This window comes from Achroia grisella, unplaced genomic scaffold (assembly GCF_030625045.1).
Source record: "Achroia grisella isolate CSIRO2021 unplaced genomic scaffold, CSIRO_AGI_Agris_v1 utg109, whole genome shotgun sequence".
Classification (NCBI taxonomy): Eukaryota; Metazoa; Arthropoda; class Insecta; order Lepidoptera; family Pyralidae; genus Achroia; species Achroia grisella.
The window spans coordinates 6,983,321-7,003,381 of NW_026712573.1; the positions used below are offsets into that span (position 1 = coordinate 6,983,321).

Consider the following 20,061-nt stretch of genomic DNA (forward strand, 5'->3'; position numbering starts at 1 on the left):
ATGTTTATATATCAGACCACAATACAGACTTATTCAATACAGTGTAGCCAACCTTAATATCTTAATGAGATCATTGATGACATCACAAATAACCACTGATATACAGTGTCGTATTAAGCCAATGCGGGATCTGCAAGAAATTCTCTATTTCGATTTAAAGTTAGATTTTATTATGGCACAGCGTCGGAGAACACTAATAATGTAATTTTTAATTAATAATGTAGTTTGTTTTAAACAATTTTTCTTTGTTTTGTATTCAGACAGAAACGCATGCCCTTTATTGCACGGGATCCGTAACATTTGCTACACTTGCTACTAGGCTATTCCGTTGCTGTAGATATAATATATACAATTAAATTCTATCTACAGCATATAAATTAAATTCTTACTAATATTATAAATCCAAAAGTAACTCTGTCTGTCTGTCTCGCTTCCATGCCAAATTACTGAACCGATTTAAATGAAATGAGTACTAAGTAATATAGGCTAATAGTAATAGGCTACTTTTTAATGCGAAATAGTTTGCCCTTGGAAATTAAATGTGAGGTCTGTGTTGATGTTCATGTAGAATGATTACCATTTTTCATTAGGTGGATCTTCAACTTACTACTACTACTAACTACCTACTCAAAAATACTACGAAGGTCAAACTACATAAAATACTCTTGAAACGTGGTCAAAATGGATATTTAGACATACTCAATAAAAAAAATTATTATGATAAAAACCCGTTAATTATGCATATCTAGTGTAATTACAACCGCTATAATCTAAAAATTTCTTAATAGTTATTATAATGACAACGGATATCCTTAAGTTAATATCTTGTTCAAATAATTAGCACAAGAGGTAGATAATATTCATTTTGAGGAATATAAACAACTTTAGAATATTTCTTTAAGATCAACTTGAAGAATTGTTTTTTGTGACTAAAATGAAGTGATTTAAATAGAAGTCATTATATTATACAAACATATCATATATTTTTTATAATTCTATATCTATCTTACCAAACAACTTATGAAGATATTGTATAATTATTATTATTACTACTAATACCTTCACCTGTCATAACGCTAGAACTATCAACTGTCCAATATCTGGTGATCCCAACACTTGACGAACCTATGTGTTTGACATTAAGCTTGCGATATTTGAATGCAATGCGTCAGAGGGCGAGCTTACCGCCCCTTATTGAAATAATATAGCTTGTTTTCGAAGGTTATTTCCTAATAGTCAGTTTTAATAACTTTTTATCAATTTATGTTTAAATTGACAAAAAGTTATATTAGCGCTGGCTAATTTCAGACTTACAAACTTATAGCTTTATAACTTGAGATAATAAACGAGCGTATGTCATCTATCGACTAGATGTAACTAGCAATTACGAGTAGTACCTAAATGAATTAAAGGGTTCTAAAACGCGTCAATAAGAAAATTATCTTTCTTCCACACCATGAGTTGTATTTTTGTAATTCACTGTGAATAGTCATCAACATCAAAAATATCTTCAATAATGTACAAGTTATCATTAACCCAATTGAATGTAATGACATGGCCTCTACCAAGACACGCTACTGAGCACCATCAGCCTTTTTTCAGTTGTCATCTACATATGTTGTCAGTTCGTCTGCCCTATTCGCAAGCTCTACTGTTTATCGCTACTTGAACATCATAGTTACATAAGATATTTACTACATAAGCCACTATTTTCGAACTATTCTAATCTTGTTTGTTGTAGCTGCCTCACCGGATGAGTGCATAAATGACTGAATGAATAATGAGTCCCAATTCATTGATAAATTGTAAAAAAATAATATTTGCAATATCAGTCCATACCGTATAGTGATAACAAAGAGATCTAATTCAAGTCTTTGTATTCAATGTATTTTTATAAAAATAATAATACATAAATTCTATCGACTATTTCGACAAATGGCTAATATAAGTAGGCGTGACCACATTGTAACAATTTCGAGTTACAATAGACTCGTGACTTCAAATTTTGCATCTATCCAATAATCGAAATAAAACTATAAGCAATTGACTTACATTTTCCAACCTTTTGTACATATTTGGGTTTCATAATTTGTATATTGCAAACTATCATTTTATATTGGTATCTGGGATCAAAGGTGATTCCTTTTTTTTGTAAACAAATAAATAAGGGGGTAGTTATTATTATTGACCTGAAATTTTATGTAAATGAACATATTCTTCTTACTTCTTTTACTCAGGTGCCATTTTTCAATTCAGAGTTGGGAACTCTGAAATTGAAACTCATGATATTACTTATAGGTAGGCGTGAAATATCTTTAACTCCTTTCTTACTTTTCAACTGCATTTATTTGTATCTACATATTCATAGCTACAAAGAATAAAACTTTCTTTAATATATTTCTTGACTTATACAATTGTTTAAGGCATTTTTTTATTCACGATACGCCAATCCTACTTACATTTTACGGATTTTTTATTTTGCCAATATAACTAATTACAACTAAGTACAAATTTATATTTACTTAAACGAGACAAAATTAAACAAATATTTAGTCCTTATTTCATTCCCTCAAAACTGTTAGTGTATAAGTGTGTAAATGTCCGTGGTCTAATTTACTAATACACAGATGAATTTATAAGAACATGAATTTATATTTTCTAGTACCTGTCTTTAGGTTAGGTTAATTTTCAAATTAAAAAAGTCATTACCACTTATACAATCTTACCATGCCTACAATTTTTTATCTCATAACTAAAATGACTCCGGGCGGCTCACTCAGCGTGTACTAGTCTCATACTTTGCAGAGTTTGTATTATATGAAATACTATACTACTATATTAAATATAGTACAAAGTAAATACATTTCCAACAATAATACTTTGGTTCTGTAAAAATTGTAAATATACTCATAAATAGATTCAAATATTTATAAAGATCGGTGATCGAACCCGCGATCCTCCGATCATATAATCAATCACCGTATATATAAGACTGTGTTATTCATAAAATTATTTATATATTCAAAACTATTTGCCCAAAATGATTTATTAATACTAATATATGTATGTAAACACATTAAAACACTGTCCACAATACAAATCACATTCACACATTAACATATCAGTAATTAAATTCAATAATTAAGTGTCCTAATATTTTATACCATGTATCTAATCTAAAATGCAAACAAATAGTACCACAAATTTAATGGTGTAATTGACTTGATGTAAAATTAACATCCAACATTGATTTACGATACAATTAACGTGTACTTGTAAACATATACACTAGATAAGAAGTAAATTAATTACTGACTATAGACTTATTACAGAATCATCACCGCGGAATTAAAGCTGTGAAAACTACACGTGATATTCCTAATATGAAACGCACGTGCTAACTTCACACACTGCCAAATGTACGGCCGATTGCCATTGAAATGTGTATGATATTCGGCTATTATCAATGGCATGTCCCAATACTTTCACCATCGCGGCACCGCGCCACACCAAACATCCCCTCTGCGCACGCGTCGTCGTATAAAAGCCTGCTCCCGCCCTCATTTCGCACAGACGCAAGTTGCACTTCAATATAGCGATTCCTGGAAGATACTAAATCTTCCATCAGCGCTATAAATCCGATCCAAAAACCTTTTCATTCTTTCTATTTCTTTCACTTCTGTGCTAACTTCTTTTCACAATGAAATTTATGGTAAGTACATTTTCAAAATTAACTATCAGGAACGCGACCGTAATAGCTGCAGGTGCAATATATCGCAAATGCAATACAAATGGAAATCATATACAATTGAAAATATTCTTCTCTATTCATAATAAGATGCGACATATAGCACTAAAGTTAATTTTACGGTTGCGTTCAACAAATAAACAGGCATGCATCGACTTTCAGTTACTATAACTTAGTTTGTTGTAGGTGTATCTGATATTCAAAGGTAGTTGCGAGCACTTAGTTTTCAAATACTTGTCTTGCCCAACAAGCCAGATGTAGAACACTACGGGACACCTGACCTCTATAATACTAAAGCCAATTGTACAGCAACAAGTCTTTTCTAATAACTAAAATGAATGTAAACATAATAGACTAACAGATAAACGATCAATAATTGATACTTATCGTAAACAGGTAGAGGTCCTATAAATTATTAGTCTCGTTGTATGACTATTATGATATTATTTAATTGTATTAAGCAACTTAATTATCTTTGAAAACCTAATATAGATATGCTTTGTTTTCTTTTAATAGTAATTTAATAAAACTAATCTTTGAGTTGTAATTATAAAAACAAAGCTATAGCGAAATATATGTACTTATAGGTAGATATTAAACGCACAGTACAGGAAAAATATTTTTATAACTGTCGGTATTGAACAATAATTCTATAGATAACTCTATTATAATATTTAAAATATGTAAGTATTTCTTGCTGTCAGTTATATTCAACGAAAGGAAACACGATGGAATTATTATTACGGTTATAACAGACAAATATACGCACGAATATTGCAAAACCAACTTTCCGTTTTCGAAATTTGTCACCGATTCATAAACATTCAATTTCATTGTTTTGTGAAACATATCTGTTATTTGATAAAAAATATATTAGTAAATAAATCTTAATCCCTATGTTATTTAACTGATAAACGATATAAGACAACGGTTACCTCTTGCCATTTACTTAAAAAATGCAATTTATAATATAAAATTCAAGTTGAATGCGCAACTTGTCATAATTTTATTGATAGTTAACTGGCGTGTGAACAAGTAGGGCTCTGTTGAAAACAAAAGTTAGCGAGGCGTGTGTCGTGACGGCACGACGGCACTCGTGCGCCCGCCCAAATGCGGTTAAATTAACACACAGTATGACCCGACTATCGACTAATTACGCTAGGTGTTCCTTTTACTACCTAATAACAGGCTAATTGATAGCTTATCTGATTAATAGTGGTAATCGGCATTCCGCCAATACTATACGTTTCATACATATTATTTTTTATAGTCTTAAACAATTTTCTCTACATAGAGAGTATAAGGAGTTATTCTAGATGAGAAGTTTATCAGGCTTTATAGGCTAAGTAACCGTTTACCACATTACATGAAACATATCCTCTATAGTCACTATTGTGGTATAAATAAAATATAAAAACAAATGATGTACGAGTGTAGAAAAAGACAGGTAGTCTAGTTTTATTCTCATCTCGACATCTGACTCAGACTCTCTGATTGAAGCAGACACATTAAAGAAATCTGAGGGTTTAAAATGTAGAATGGTTTTGTCATTACCATTTATTGCAAAATTGTGAGATTCAATGTTATAACATATTTGTATATTTGTTTCATGCCCGTAATTAATTATTAAACATTTATTTAAATTTTGAAAAATCATAAGTAAGTTAATGCATCGAATTTGAAAATAAGTCTGACTCGGATAAATTAATTTATAATGGGTTAAAAATAAACTGTGGTACTCATGGTGAACAACTCTGCCTCCTTCTTATTGAATATGTGAACTATAAAAATAATACTCGCTCGCTGCATTCCCTATGAAGGTTATCCCAACATTATGCAATTTATTATGATGTTTCATAATATTATAAACCTCAAGCCATGGTGTACATAATTCCATCTCTGTACATATGTCTCTATCTCTATTATATCTCGATAATTTTTATTCAACCTCGTTAGAAATCTAATTTATTGACCGCCGAAATTTCTGATATTTATTAATTTATTAAAGATTTACGAATCTACATATAAGTGTATTCCTTAATGTTGTAATATCAAAACTAAATTATTTATATAATCAGATAAATTTTGATATGTTTCCAAAAGTATTATAAATTTTGTAATATTCTAAATATCCGTAATGTGGGACTGAAGTCATTTTGTTATTACAAAATTTCTTGTAAAATCAATTATTTTATTGAGCAATTTTTAGAAGTTTAATTAGTCTAATTTAACGTGTTTTATTAATATCACTAATTTGGATCATCTTAATTATAAACCTGATTAAAAAAATGTAAATTATTGCAAATATTCTCATTACAAATATCTACGATAATCTGTTTTAAATTTGAAGCGGTCATTATTTATACGTACAACGAGAAAAATCACAGGCACTCACCACGTTTTATTTATTTTTATTGAGTTCTTGATATTAAATTTATTTATATTTAACTTACTTAATTCTCACTTCCCAACTATGTATCTCACAAAGAGGTATTGTAATCCGCTTTCCTTGTTTTCGTTCCTTCCACTTTGCTCTTTCATTACCGTCATCTTGAGAGACCTCGCACTCTATCACATACATTACGTTTTATTTCCGCATTCGTGAATCCTATATAGGGAGACTTGTTTAGGACAAGTATACTTATATTACATTATTTAATAATAATATTCACTGAGAAAATACGAAATTGAATAATTCGATTATAATTAGGTAACTATAGTATTTAACCATTTTTTTTATTTTCATTGGTTCTCTATCTATACTTTGGTCAATTTTAAAGTTAGTAGTCGTCGTAGTTGAGTCATTTAGTTGACTATAAATATTTTTTTTATAAAATTCCCCGGTGATAACCTCATTACACCGTAATGGAAAAAAAATATAGAAAGTATCTTAGTTGCGTAAATGTCGTGTCGAAAAATTGGCAGAAAGAATAATATATTCTTTTATATATATTATAATTACATAAGAAAAAATATAGTAAAGTGACACATGTAATATGTACAAGGGCGATAATAAAGATTCTATTTGTCTTTGTCTGTAACTTCCAGACAGACTAATACATATACAAAATTATATAAAAGCGCCTCGGAAGGTTACGTTTGTGGTAAATACTGCTGGTTGGTTAAAACCGTGATTAAGTATGAATATATTTTCTTTATTACTGCTTGATATTTATGTATGTAGTTCAGGTCACAGTTGATTTTTCTTCATGCACCAAAATAAGGTCTATTTTTCTAAATGACATTTTTGAATAAAATTTGCCACTTGTTTAAAACGTCGGTCATTGCCACTTAACATTTTAATTTCGCGCTCTATTTCCTAAATTCCTTGCATAGTTGTTAATTATACAAATTGGCGTTGCCTCAGCCTTGCTACACTCGCTACACTCGCTACGGAAATCCGCCGTCTCGGTACATAATAACTTACTACGACGCATATCTACCTAATATATATACTTTAATACTTAAACTGATTAAATCATTCACATTAAAGTAATATTGCCACATTTCTGAAAGATATATATACTTTACATAGATTAACTCTAATTCTTAGTTTTAAATCAATATTGTCATCATTAACAAAAGTGAACGTAAGTCGATTCCAATAAGTATTCAGTCAAAATTTATAAATGTAAAGTATGTATAGAAGTATGCATACTGTTATTATAAATTTAAAAAGTGTCTCATATCATAATTACTCTCATATCATATTTATAATACCTCTCCTTGTAGAATATACCATTTTGCCAATTTATTACATCCCGAACGTTTCAGAAGGAAACAAAATGTTCTACAATACTCTGGGAAGAAAATTGGAGTATATGTATTCATAAATATGATATACTGATATTTATGAAAACGAAAGTAGTTATACCTTGAAGATATTTATTGGCCTTTAGGTGCATTTGACTGACTTGTAAAAGAAAATGTATTATTTTAATGAATTCGTGAGTTGCATGTTAATGACCTCTCATAACCGGAACGCATTAGACCATTTCAATAAAATGATTGTAAATTGGATTAGACAATTGTTATTTTTTTGCAATAACAATAAAGTCAATAGTAAATCGTATTATACAGAGATGGATTTAGGACGATCTTATTTGAAACAGATTTTTAAATTTGTAATTAAATATAAAATTCATAATTAAGTTTCATTGAGGAAAAATGTGCCTTTTCTTATAATCCACATTATAGTTTCAGTTTATTATTATGGTATATTATGGGTAATAATAATAATATAAACATTTTCACAATTGTTTTAAACATTATAACTATATAACATGTAATCTGAATAAAACTTTTCATCACTTATAAAATCCCTTTCTCATCTAAATTTACAAAAATATTTTATAATAAATTTAATTTTATCGTAATTTAGTATTGAAAGTTGGTTTACTTTTATTAGTTTTTATTTCGATATTCATCAGAAATATTCATGGTGAAATTATGTTTCTACGCATTTTAAAATTATTATGCCCCCATATGTTTAGTATTTATTTCGAAAAATTAAATAGATATTACAAGATTTGTTAATACCAATTCAGAAACTCATTACAAACTATTTATACTCAGTGATAATCTGTTACACTTAGTACATAAACGGTCCCTTTCATATTTTAATACATCTCTGGCGTTACATCGGTCGTTATGCGAATTAGAGCACGAACGGAACCCAATCATCGGTCAGCCGCAAACCGCCAGCGTAGTCGGCCGCGCCACGCCGCTCCATGCCATGTCAATGTCACTGAAAGTTGACCGGCGCGGCGCACCGCACCAAGCTGCGGCGCGACTCTTGCGCACGATTGTCCTTAGCCCTTTGTACTATTGTTTACATTACACTAATTAAACTAAATGATATACCTGTAGGGTTTTTCTGAATACCATAGAAAAACTATGAAATTACTGAATTTAGAGTAGCCAATTTCACATTTTTACTATTAATTATGTATTTGGAGATGTTGTTTGTTTATTTTGCTTAAATAGCTCAACTTATTGAAATTTTTATTGTATTACCTGAAGGCGAAAAGTCGGAAAAGAGATAAAAAACGGAAAGTAATATGAACCTCTATTTACGTAAAATATACGAAGATACTTTTTTCTTACATTTCTTTTAAATTTATGTATATCGTTATAATGGTACTTAATATTGATTATAATTGATAATCTCTGATTAAAAGTTCTAATATGTTTTATAATATAATAACAAAAACATCCAATTGTATATAAAATACAGTCTCATTATTTTTGTCCATGGTATTTCCGAAGTAATAATTAATGAGAAGTTCTAAAAGCCATGCAAGCCATCATCATCATCGCAGCCCGGAAGACGTCCATACTTCACTAGAAAAAATAACACAAAAAATCTATAATAATATTTCAAAGTCGTCAACTGACATTTTACTCGTGCAGTAAAAATCGATACACATACGATCTGTATATTCATAATGTCACCGCAAATACAATTACACATATGTATATCACCCACGCTCATGCGATGTAAAATTGTCATCGTGTCTGTCACTTTACTTCGTCGATTGTTATTACATTTACGATTGCAATGCCAACTGGATTTTGTTTACCCTTTATATTCGCTTGCAATTATAACACATTTTTACTGCAGGCACTTAATATTATAACAATATTGGCGCATATTATATAATATACCATAAATAATAAACTATAGAAATAGAAAATAGATAGAAAATTACAATATATAAAACACACAAAGCTATTAAAAATTAAAATGAAATCATAAATCTATATCTAATAAACCAATTATGTCAATTATTGATTATTTTCCATACATAATGATGACTCATCCATCATACTCGTGAACGATTATAACGGTATCAGCAGGCATGAGCTGATTAAATCATTTAAATTAATAGCACATGCTAATACTGTATTCATTATACTTTAAAGTAGTTATCTAATGAGAATCACAGGAAATCTCATTAGAAAAGCGAACCGAAATTTCTTATCAGCTCTACTCGGCTCAAACTACAATCCGACTTGAGTTACCTGCATGATAAATATATATTGATTTGATTTGAAATTTGAATGAAAAATCGATGGTGGTTAGCTACGGGTTCAGACGTAGGGGCGCACCTAACAAGCTGAGTCCACGGGTGTCGCTAGCCTCGCCGCTCACTAAGGCTTTTTGTCTGCATTCCATCGCGCACCAATTTAGAAGGGCATGCCCACGCACCGACCCTCGGCCAGATGAAATCGATATCCTAATTATAACTAATAGCTTCTACCACCACTTCTTACCAGGTATTATCATTGCTTTGACTTTAAAAGTACATACATAATATTATACTACAATAAATATTATTAATTCGTGGGCTAAATTGCATCAGCTGTGGTTATCCGTTAAAAACCAGTTTAAAATGCAAAACAATAAAATTTCCAGTGACATTTTATTATGGAATTATTCGAAGTAGGTAGGTAGTAAGTAGGGTTCCATGCAAAATAATAAACAAATTTTGTACGTATATACTGTAATAGATTATAGTACGGTTTCAGGATGAAAATAAAATATTTCAATTTTATATAAAATGTTATATTATCTTTTCCTTAAAATTGTTTATAAACGTCTCGGCAAATTGTTATATATAATTATTGAGGTGTATTGCAAATTTGTTACAAATATTCTAATACAATTTCACCAATTAACTCAATGGAGGAAACAAGAGCAGTCCTCTTTTTTAAAAATTATTTAGAGTTTCTTTGCAAACTAGATTAAAACAAAACCTCTGCAGGACGATTTATTTAAAAAAAAGACAATTAAATCAGTGTTATTTTAAAATAACTATATATAGCCCACTACAATTATAAATATATTAATATATATATGAAAAATATATTAATACCGTCCTATTTTTATAAAAAATATGAGGATTTTTCACACCAGTATAGGTATCAAGATATTTAAAATAAAGTTACTGTCAACATATTGTAACGAAAAAAATGAAAACTGTAAATATGTTTGACAAGCGAGGGTAACCAGTCTCAGAATGTGACGGTGGGCAGGTCCGGAAGGCTTACTTCCTGCTTCTCGACCTTCGGGTGGCCTTCAGACCTTGACGCCGTTCACTCAATGCAACCTACTTCATTATTTGGATGAATATCTGTTTATGACTGAAAGCAATTAATTTCATAACATAATCATATCATTGCAAACATTTAAATTATTTTTTTAAATGTACGACAGTAAATTCTCCAGCTAATACTAAAATTTTTAATGTAATAAATGAATACCTACTTAATAAATTGCAAGCAACAAATAAAGTTATGAAAAACTAGAATCATGGGTCTCATTTTTTAGTACAATAATTATAACGATTTAGATACCATTTTTGAAAAAAAAATGACAGTTTTTTTTGCGTTGTGACCCTTTGCTTGCCACTATTGTTTGCCACTATTGTAGTATAAAAAATCTAATTGTATAGATGTTTCACAAATAAATATATTTAGCAAAGTAATAACAAACATTATTAATTTAAGATATTTTCGAAAAAACCTAAACAGAAATTTAAATCCTTTATCATTTTTTTAAATAAATCTATCTCTACCACAGAACAGAAAAATATGTTCTGTATTGTTTACATTATTAAACTTACTTGCTCCATTTGGAATCATCCGGCTCCAAAAAATACTAAATAGGTAGGTACGTAACAAATATAGTAACGAATTAAACAGCACGACTGTGATAATTTCAACATAGTAGCATAAGAGTCGTATGTCAAGGTAGAATATTTTCACGAAAAATGTGACCATTACATGCAATCTAATCTAAATGACTTTTGTAAGCTTACACAATTTGTATAAAAGAATTAGAGTAAGTATAATACACTCCATCACAAAGTTGAAACCCAACGTTTTGCTAAAATTTAAAATACTCATTTTAAATAAATTAATAAATTAAATACTTTTTTATATCATATACCGGTAAACGTAGTAAGTAGATGTTGTATGATATCTAATCCCAGTAGGAAAACATATTTATTTAAAAAGAAGCAGGAATGTTCACGTTGGACCTGATTTTGAAGCTACTTTTTTATTAAAAAATATAACTAGTAACTCAATATACTCATGTTATCGCGTGGTTGATATTGAACATTTCAAGAAAAATTTATTATATATTTACTAAAAATAATAAATATATGGTAGAGTAAAAAAGTTGACATATAAAGCTGGGACACATATACACATATGATTTTTTTTTTTAATAAATACATCTTCTAATTATTGCGCAATTTCTATTATGAAATTACGAATTTATCAATTATGCTTAATAGTAAACTCTATTAACTAAATTTTTTACCTTTTCGTATATGTATTTTAAAATTATGAAATTTAAGTTCATATTCGAATTAATCTAGTTTATTATTCAGTGTGTGATAAATATCAGCAATTTGATGATGTGAGCGAACCTAGACGTGGAAGGGCCGTGGAGGAAGGTGATCTGCATAGCCCGTAAACTGGATCAGAGCCGTGACATGGTTACGTGACTGCGAACGTCAGCCCGCCCGCAAATTCCTCGCCTATGCACTCATCTCGTTGGATTTCCATCAATAATATTGCGCTCTAGATCATTTATCGAACATGCTTGCCGGTCAATAACTTCTGCGTATTTACCAAGTCATTTTATAAATTAAAAGTATTTTTTAAGTATGAATAGAGATAAAAATTATAACGTGACGGTGCAGAGAATACTGTATATGATTTTCAGTTTGTTTTTGAATTAAATTTATGGTTTTTGAAACATTGCCCTATTAGAAATTAAATAATAATGTGTAGGTACATAAAAACTAATATTGTTAAATTTTGATAGTATTACTGCTTGGTCAACTTCTACGCGGGTTGCCCTGTAAACATGTAGGTATAGTAGTTAAAACCTAGTGAATACTCATCGATGACAACAAATAATTAAAAAACGGCTATCTAATACTAATGTTAACGTATAAAGATTATTACGGCATTATTAATTAAAATTATGCGTACTAATATTATTAATGCGAAATACTGTGTTTGATTGATGGTTTTTCACAACTAAACGGCTGAACCGATTTTTAAAAAACTAACATGACGGTAGATAGTGTCCATAGAATGAACATAGGCTATCTTTTATCTCTAGACCAATTCGTATCAAATCAAATCTAAAAGTGATCTAGTCTCTCTAGACCAATTTTTTAAATTTATGAATGAAAGCTTATGTATCTATAGGAAGTCGCGATTAACAGCCAGTATGCCATAAAACATAATAAGTATATATTAAACGCTGTTTACGTACAAATTAGCTTACATTTATGGTGATAAGCTGCAGCAGGACTATTAATCTAAGATAATCTAATAGAATTACCTATGTCTAAATAATATCACTTGCCTCTACTTAAGTCCATTTAAAGGTTAGCCTTGTATCTATTTTTGTCCAAGACATTTGAATGCTTTTGTATATATGTAACAAAGTCGCACAGCAATTATAAGTCGGTCATTTATGTGGGTTTTCATCGACAGTTATAAATATTGCAACACAATTCAATTAACACTACGCCGGTATATTTCTAAAACAAATCATTAATACAACAAATTACAATCTTATCTAACGCCAATTCTACATTTCAAATCATATTAAAGTACATAATGTAATGTTTATAATTATATTTATCATTGAAATAGGTGCCTAGAATACAAAAATTATGTGATTAATTATTATCTATCTTAACTTATTAGAAATACAGGCATCTTTGTATCTATAATGCATAATTTTAATGTACCATTACATTGACATAAATGACTACAAATGAAACTATAAAACCAGTCAATATATAACATACAACAATATTTTACATTCATCTGATAATGTGGATTTACTTACTTAATTTATTTTAACCTTAACTCTATAATCTACTAGTTATTATCTAGTATGTAAAAATCTTGTGTCACAGTGTTGTTGTTTGAAATTATTCCGAAGCGTCTTATAGCGAATATTATACATTTTTCGAGTATATATATTTATATAATATTTGGTAGATACGAGATGAGGTCATACACTTTTTATTATACACATAGAAAAAACAGTTATTGTTAGTATTAATATAATTAATAGATAATAGAGTCTCATATACATATTTTGTATAAATATAATATTATGTATATATTTAATATTTCTACTTTTACAAATACATTCCTTATAGAAAATACCTGCATACACATATTGCAGTAAGATTAAATTAGTCATCTGAACCAAATTATTACGCGTTGTCTTATATACCTAATAATAGTACCTTAGACTACTACATATGTATAATCTGTAACAATAGGTTGTTAATTTTATTTTATCTTCGAGCCAATGATATTAAATTGTTTAAAGCACCATTACTATACTAGGTTTATGCTGTCATACCTGAATGTTACTTCGGTAGACTATTGTAAATAAATGAAGCCTTGACCCACAGACCCTGACTTTATTTATTTTTCTTAAATTATCAGATTCAAACAGAATAATAATATTAATGTACAATTACACATTTTATTGTAATATAAGTAGATACTGACGTAGTTATATAATTGTAAAATTTATTGTCACTAAGGTTTATTTATACACAATGGTGTCATTACGTTCCTACCTAATTTCTAACTGGTACGTAGGTACAGCAGGCCATATTTTAGCATAGCTGATTCAATACTAAGTCTCGCCCACGAAATCCATGCAATGTAAACGCACAATTATTTCGTTAGTCAAATTTAAATATTATTTGACGTCGCTAACTATATATAATCCCATATATTCTTGTGTATTATATTATACAAGTAACGCCAACAACGTGATAACTTTCCTTATAATAAATACAAACTCGTATAGATAGTTAGTTAGATAGAAACGTAGTTTTAAAAGATATATCGAAATCTGTGATAGAGCAGTAAATCAAAACAAATTGGGTACCTAATCAAAATTTTGCAAAACGTTATACAGCACCTTAGATCAATTTTATTGTCAGTCAACGTATCACTGTTGTCATGTTTGTTTACTTGTCATTTTCATAAAAGCAAAATAAAATTAACAACTAGTGGACACCTGAGATTGAGCAGAATGGGGTCGACTTATCACCACAAGTAGAATTATATAAATATTGTATCGACTTGTTCAACAGTTAATGAAAGGGCTATAACAAGCAGCGCGATTTGCAATTACCTACTTACAAACAGTGCTGGTACCTACAGCGGCAATAACTCTGAATATTATCTGTTTAATAAAGGATATGCTAAAGTTTAACACAACAGGTTCTGTAGCTTAAGATCAGATACAACGGACAATGTCCGATTACGATTCCATAACATTAACTTATTATAACATGTTATAAACTATGTTGTATGTTGTAATACATTTGTAACTAAACGTAACTATTTGGAATTAATTTCATTTTAAATTTCACAGATTGCCGTAGCTTGCTTAGCGCTGGCCTGTGGAGCACATGCATCTGGCTGGGCTGGTCCCCCCGCCAACATTGCTCTGTCCCAAGATGGACGTAACATCCTCGACACACCTGAAGTAGCACAGGCCCGTGCATCCCACCTCGCTGCCCTACAGCAAGCAGCACAGAACAACCCTAACCCCCAGGACGACGGCTCCTATGATCCCCGCTGGGATAATGAGGAGTACTGGCAACGCGCTGAACAGCCCAAGTGGAACGCTGCTCCCGCTCAATCTTGGAACTCAGCTCCCGCTCAATCATGGAACGCCGCCCCAGCTCAATCATGGAACGCTGCTCCCCAATGGAATGGTGCCCCAGCTGCTCCCGCATGGAACGCTGCCGGTCAATCTCCTGCTCCCGTTGCCGAGACTCCAGAAGTAGCCCAAGCCCGTGCCGCTCACCTCGCCGCTCTTTCCGCTGCCAAGTCAGCTGCTCCCGCTCAACAACAATGGAACGCTCCCGCGCAGCAGCAGCAGTGGAATGCTCCTTCCCACCAGCAGTGGAACGCGCCTGCTCCTCAGTGGAACGGCGCTCCTTCATGGCAAGGCCAGCCCGCCCACCAGTCTGCCAACATCAGATTAGCCAATGACGGTTCCGGTATCTTGGACACCCCTGAGGTAGCAGCTGCCCGCGCTGCCCACTTAGCGGCCCACCAGCAGGCTGCGCACGCCGCTCCCCCCGCGCACGCGCCCCAGCAGCGCTGGTGAAGCTCTCTGTCTGTACTCGGTGCGGCTGGACGCAGCGCTAGCCCGTAGGTCGCGGTTGTAGGGGACCGCGTGTGTGCCATTACGCCCTAGGTCTGCGTCGAGGCGTCCGCTCCTTCCTCCGATCTCCTCTTCTTTTAGGAACTTTTCAAAGTGCAAGTGCGTCAGCCTATTCTATCCTTGTGGCTTTTTGTTACTTTTTTAAGGAAATTATATTAAACGAACATTTTGTACATAATAATTGTATGTATGCGTAATAAACGAAATATATAGAAAGGAAAATACTTCAGTTGTTTAAATTACTCACCTGATATTATGCATAAATTATATAGAGCAAGGCCAACTAGTAAAATGCACCTAAACAAGATGGTTACCACTGATAATGCCTATAAAATTGCAAAGCAATGTTTGCATCGGACTTGTTGAAGTGGCTTGATTATACCACTTTAAAAAATAAATACAGTTACCTGACAACAGTGTTGAAGAAAATTATAGAGAACTGCAGAATAGTGTAAATAGATAATAACACCATAGAAGTTGATATTACATTTATACCATTGTGTGTTACATGGTCAGATATCAATATATTGTACCTACCTAAAAATATTTGGATATTTACTTTTTTTTTTTTATTTATTTTATTTGTTTCACTGACATTATTATTATTTTTTTTTTTATTAACATGTATTGACTTTAGCTGCGATTTGATACAGCAGAAGTTTTCGTAGAGCTAGTTGTGTTTCACTAGGTGTTTATCATATATATTTATATAGATGACACACATACATATTTACATTATTTATATAATAAATAGTTTATGTTTATATATACATATATATATATATATATGCTATTTTATATATAATATTATATTTTATGTATTTACGCATTTATAGTCTTATGTGTTATTTATCTTTTTTAAATTATTCACTATTGTTTTAGCAAGTGTATCATAAGAAGCCAGAGTTTCCGGCTTCGTAATGATACTGGTCAACTTGTAAGGGGAGTCAATTTTATGCATTCGGCACACTTGTTCATGGTCGTAACGGGCTCTTCCAAAAATAGGACAATTATTGAAGAGATGTTCAAACGTTTGCTCACTGTTTTCATTACATGGGCAGTATGAATTGTCGGTGATGTGAAAGCGCATGAGATAACTCTTGACGTATCCGTGTCCAGTGAGAACTTGACTGAGATGAAAGGAGCGTTCTGTTCTGGAGAAGAGGTCTCTTATATTGTTGAGATGGGGGAGGAGCTTCCTGGTGTGTGAGCCTTGCTCAGCAGACATATACCTCTTTTCCCATGTAAGGAGACTGTTTTTCTTATATAAAGCTTTAGCATACGACAGTGGAAACTTATGGTAATCAGGAGCTTTATGTAGGCGACAGGCCTCTCCAGCCGCCGCGTCTGCAGCCTCGTTGCCTACAATACCCACATGGCTTCTGACCCAAACAATGTTAATGGGATTGTTGGCATGATGAAGATCATTATGAATGCGTGAAACAATTGGATGGGTATTGCTGCGATTCTGAATGGCTTTGATTGATGACAGAGAATCAGAGTATATGACTGTATGTGAGTATTGGTGGGTAATTGCCCATTCACAGGCTCGGGATATTGCAAGCAACTCAGCCTGATACACACTGCAGCTAGAATGCAGCTTAAATTTCTTTCTAGTGGATATTTACTATTCAATACTTTGTTTGTACACCAGAATTAATACACTATTATATATGAGTGTATTAATTAGATATGCACTATATACCATAGAACAATTGTTCTACGCTATTTCAACGACTACTATTTAAACTTTACTTAAATCCGGCAAGGAAATTCTCTAGCTTCTATGAATCGAAGTTTTTGGAGCGACGTCCTAAAGCCTACTATCCTATTATTATCCTAACCTATTATTCTATTTTAAAAACAACAATAAGAACCAACTGTCAAAGTGCGAGCTGGACTTCTACAATGTATGCCTGAACAAATACTTTAAAATAATCATTTATTTAAGCAGACTTTTATACTAATAGAATTAAGTCCTAAATGAAACGTGTGAGAAATAAATGCTAGATGTTAATGTAAATAATTAAATTGTAGTTAATAACAATCACGTAAACAAAGTATATACCTACCTATCGCTGAAATGTTGTAAGGTGTGTAACACATAGGTAACACAGTAAATTGACGTTTATCATTTCCCACTGATCAGATTGTTAATTAAACTAGCCTAGTCAATTGGAATGTACTCTACATGAATGTAATTGCTGTAATAAAAAAGTAAGTAGATACTTTGAAGAATTTAGCCAATTAACAACTGTTGTATATGTTCATCGGATAAAACAACTTACGTATTTCACTTGGCAGTCTCGTAACCATACCGTGACGAGTATAGACTGATAATACAAGATCTCTATATAGATAGACCACAGGTAAAGTAACATATCTGCAAATTTAAATAAAAACGTGAACTAAGACTTAGAGCCTGCTCTATTTACGAGAAGGTATTTTCGCTGGAAGACATAATGCCGCAACACATCATGAATATTTAAAGGTAGGGATATACATATGTAGGGATCTGGCACCGATGAATCTTGGACATGAGAGGTGCCACTACAGCCGCTGTGGAAACATCTGACTTTTTATTAAACTATAATAATAATCGCAGGACAATTCACACAGCGCCATCTAGTCTCAAGTTAAGCTACCTAATGCTTGTGTTATGGGTACTAGATAACTGATAAATACATAAATTTTTTTCGTAAGTACATACATATTATATATAGAAAATACCCAGACCGACACAAACAATCATACTCATGAATACAAGTGTTTGCGCCGTGCAGATTTCTGGGGGAGGCCTTTGTTCAGCAGTGCACGTTTTCGGTTTCCGGGCTGAAATGATGATGACGTGCATTAAATGATATCGTATCGTTTTATAAATATATATAACATATCATCATATATAAATATATATTGAATAAGAAACATAATAGATTAACTTCAGTACTTAGGTATCCGAGTATAAGCCAGTATACCTATGGAAAATTAGAGGTATTATTTTAAATTTACGATCCAACTTGAATTTGTAATTACATGGACAGAGATTGAAGAGGAACGATGAGTAGATTAAGTATCTAGAAAATGTATCATTTTGCCTTCGAATGCTAGCAGTTAGGTGGTAGTCAATTTATCACGATAGACGCAATCAAACGATTAGACTGCAATCAATGTGAAATTAGGTTAGCGCTAAGTAAATTTCATCGAGTAACAAATTACTGTTTACCACAATGACATTCAGACTGTTGGGGGCACAATTCTGACACACAAGCGAAAGTTAGTGGACGTACTTTTATACCAATGGATAATTGACCTCATTACAAGTTACTCCAGAAAGTTTTCAGAATGCGTCCAGGGAAACTAATGCCGGAGTCATTCAGAAAGGTAATATGAACTTACTATAACCAATATATTTTAGGTACATATTAACATTGTATGCTAGTGTAGATGTTGTGTATGCTAGAACATGTTAGTTGTAGAATGGTCTATGGCATTACTGTAAGTTTTATTGGAAATAAAATAAATTGAGCGTTTCGACATTTTACTTGGGAACCTACGAGATTAATGCCTATGACATTTTCATCTGATTAAGAAAAAACATTCAATTGTTACTGATACGATAAACAAGCTAAGAGCCCACTTGAAGTGGCAACTATTTTCTACATACATGATCATATCTACATATGTATATAAGATTTTACCACCATGTGACGCCCGTTCAATCCTGAGGGCTAAGATATTACTCTTCCGTACTGTGTAAATTCGAAAAAAGATGCTCTGCAACGACTTTGTTCAAAGTATTAGTTAAATTGAGAGCTTAATAGAAAATATTACAATACAATGCAAGAGAACAAGTCCACTGCGATATTATTGATTACCTTAGTATTAATTGTCAAATATACCTAATCATCAGATAAATATTTTATTCCAGCAAAATTATTGGACAACTAAAACTACTCAAGAACCAGTACCATGGTATGTTTGGGACACACGATCACCAGTAACCAAGGAGAAACCTGAGGCGAGTATTAGAACATCTACGGTTAGAGTATATGTTGGAGTACTGGTT

General features: G+C 31.7%; 1 protein-coding gene across 1 annotated transcript; it reads left to right on the forward strand.

Moving 5' to 3' along the window:
• The first annotated feature begins 3,557 nt into the window (after positions 1 to 3,557).
• LOC131845621 (pupal cuticle protein-like) lies at positions 3,558 to 16,219 on the forward strand. Its single transcript, XM_059194703.1, has 2 exons — positions 3,558 to 3,712; positions 15,195 to 16,219. The coding sequence occupies exons 1-2, from the start codon at positions 3,701 to 3,703 to the stop codon at positions 15,936 to 15,938; spliced, it is 756 nt and encodes a 251-aa protein (XP_059050686.1). The 5' UTR covers positions 3,558 to 3,700; the 3' UTR covers positions 15,939 to 16,219.
• Positions 16,220 to 20,061: the final 3,842 nt, after the last annotated feature.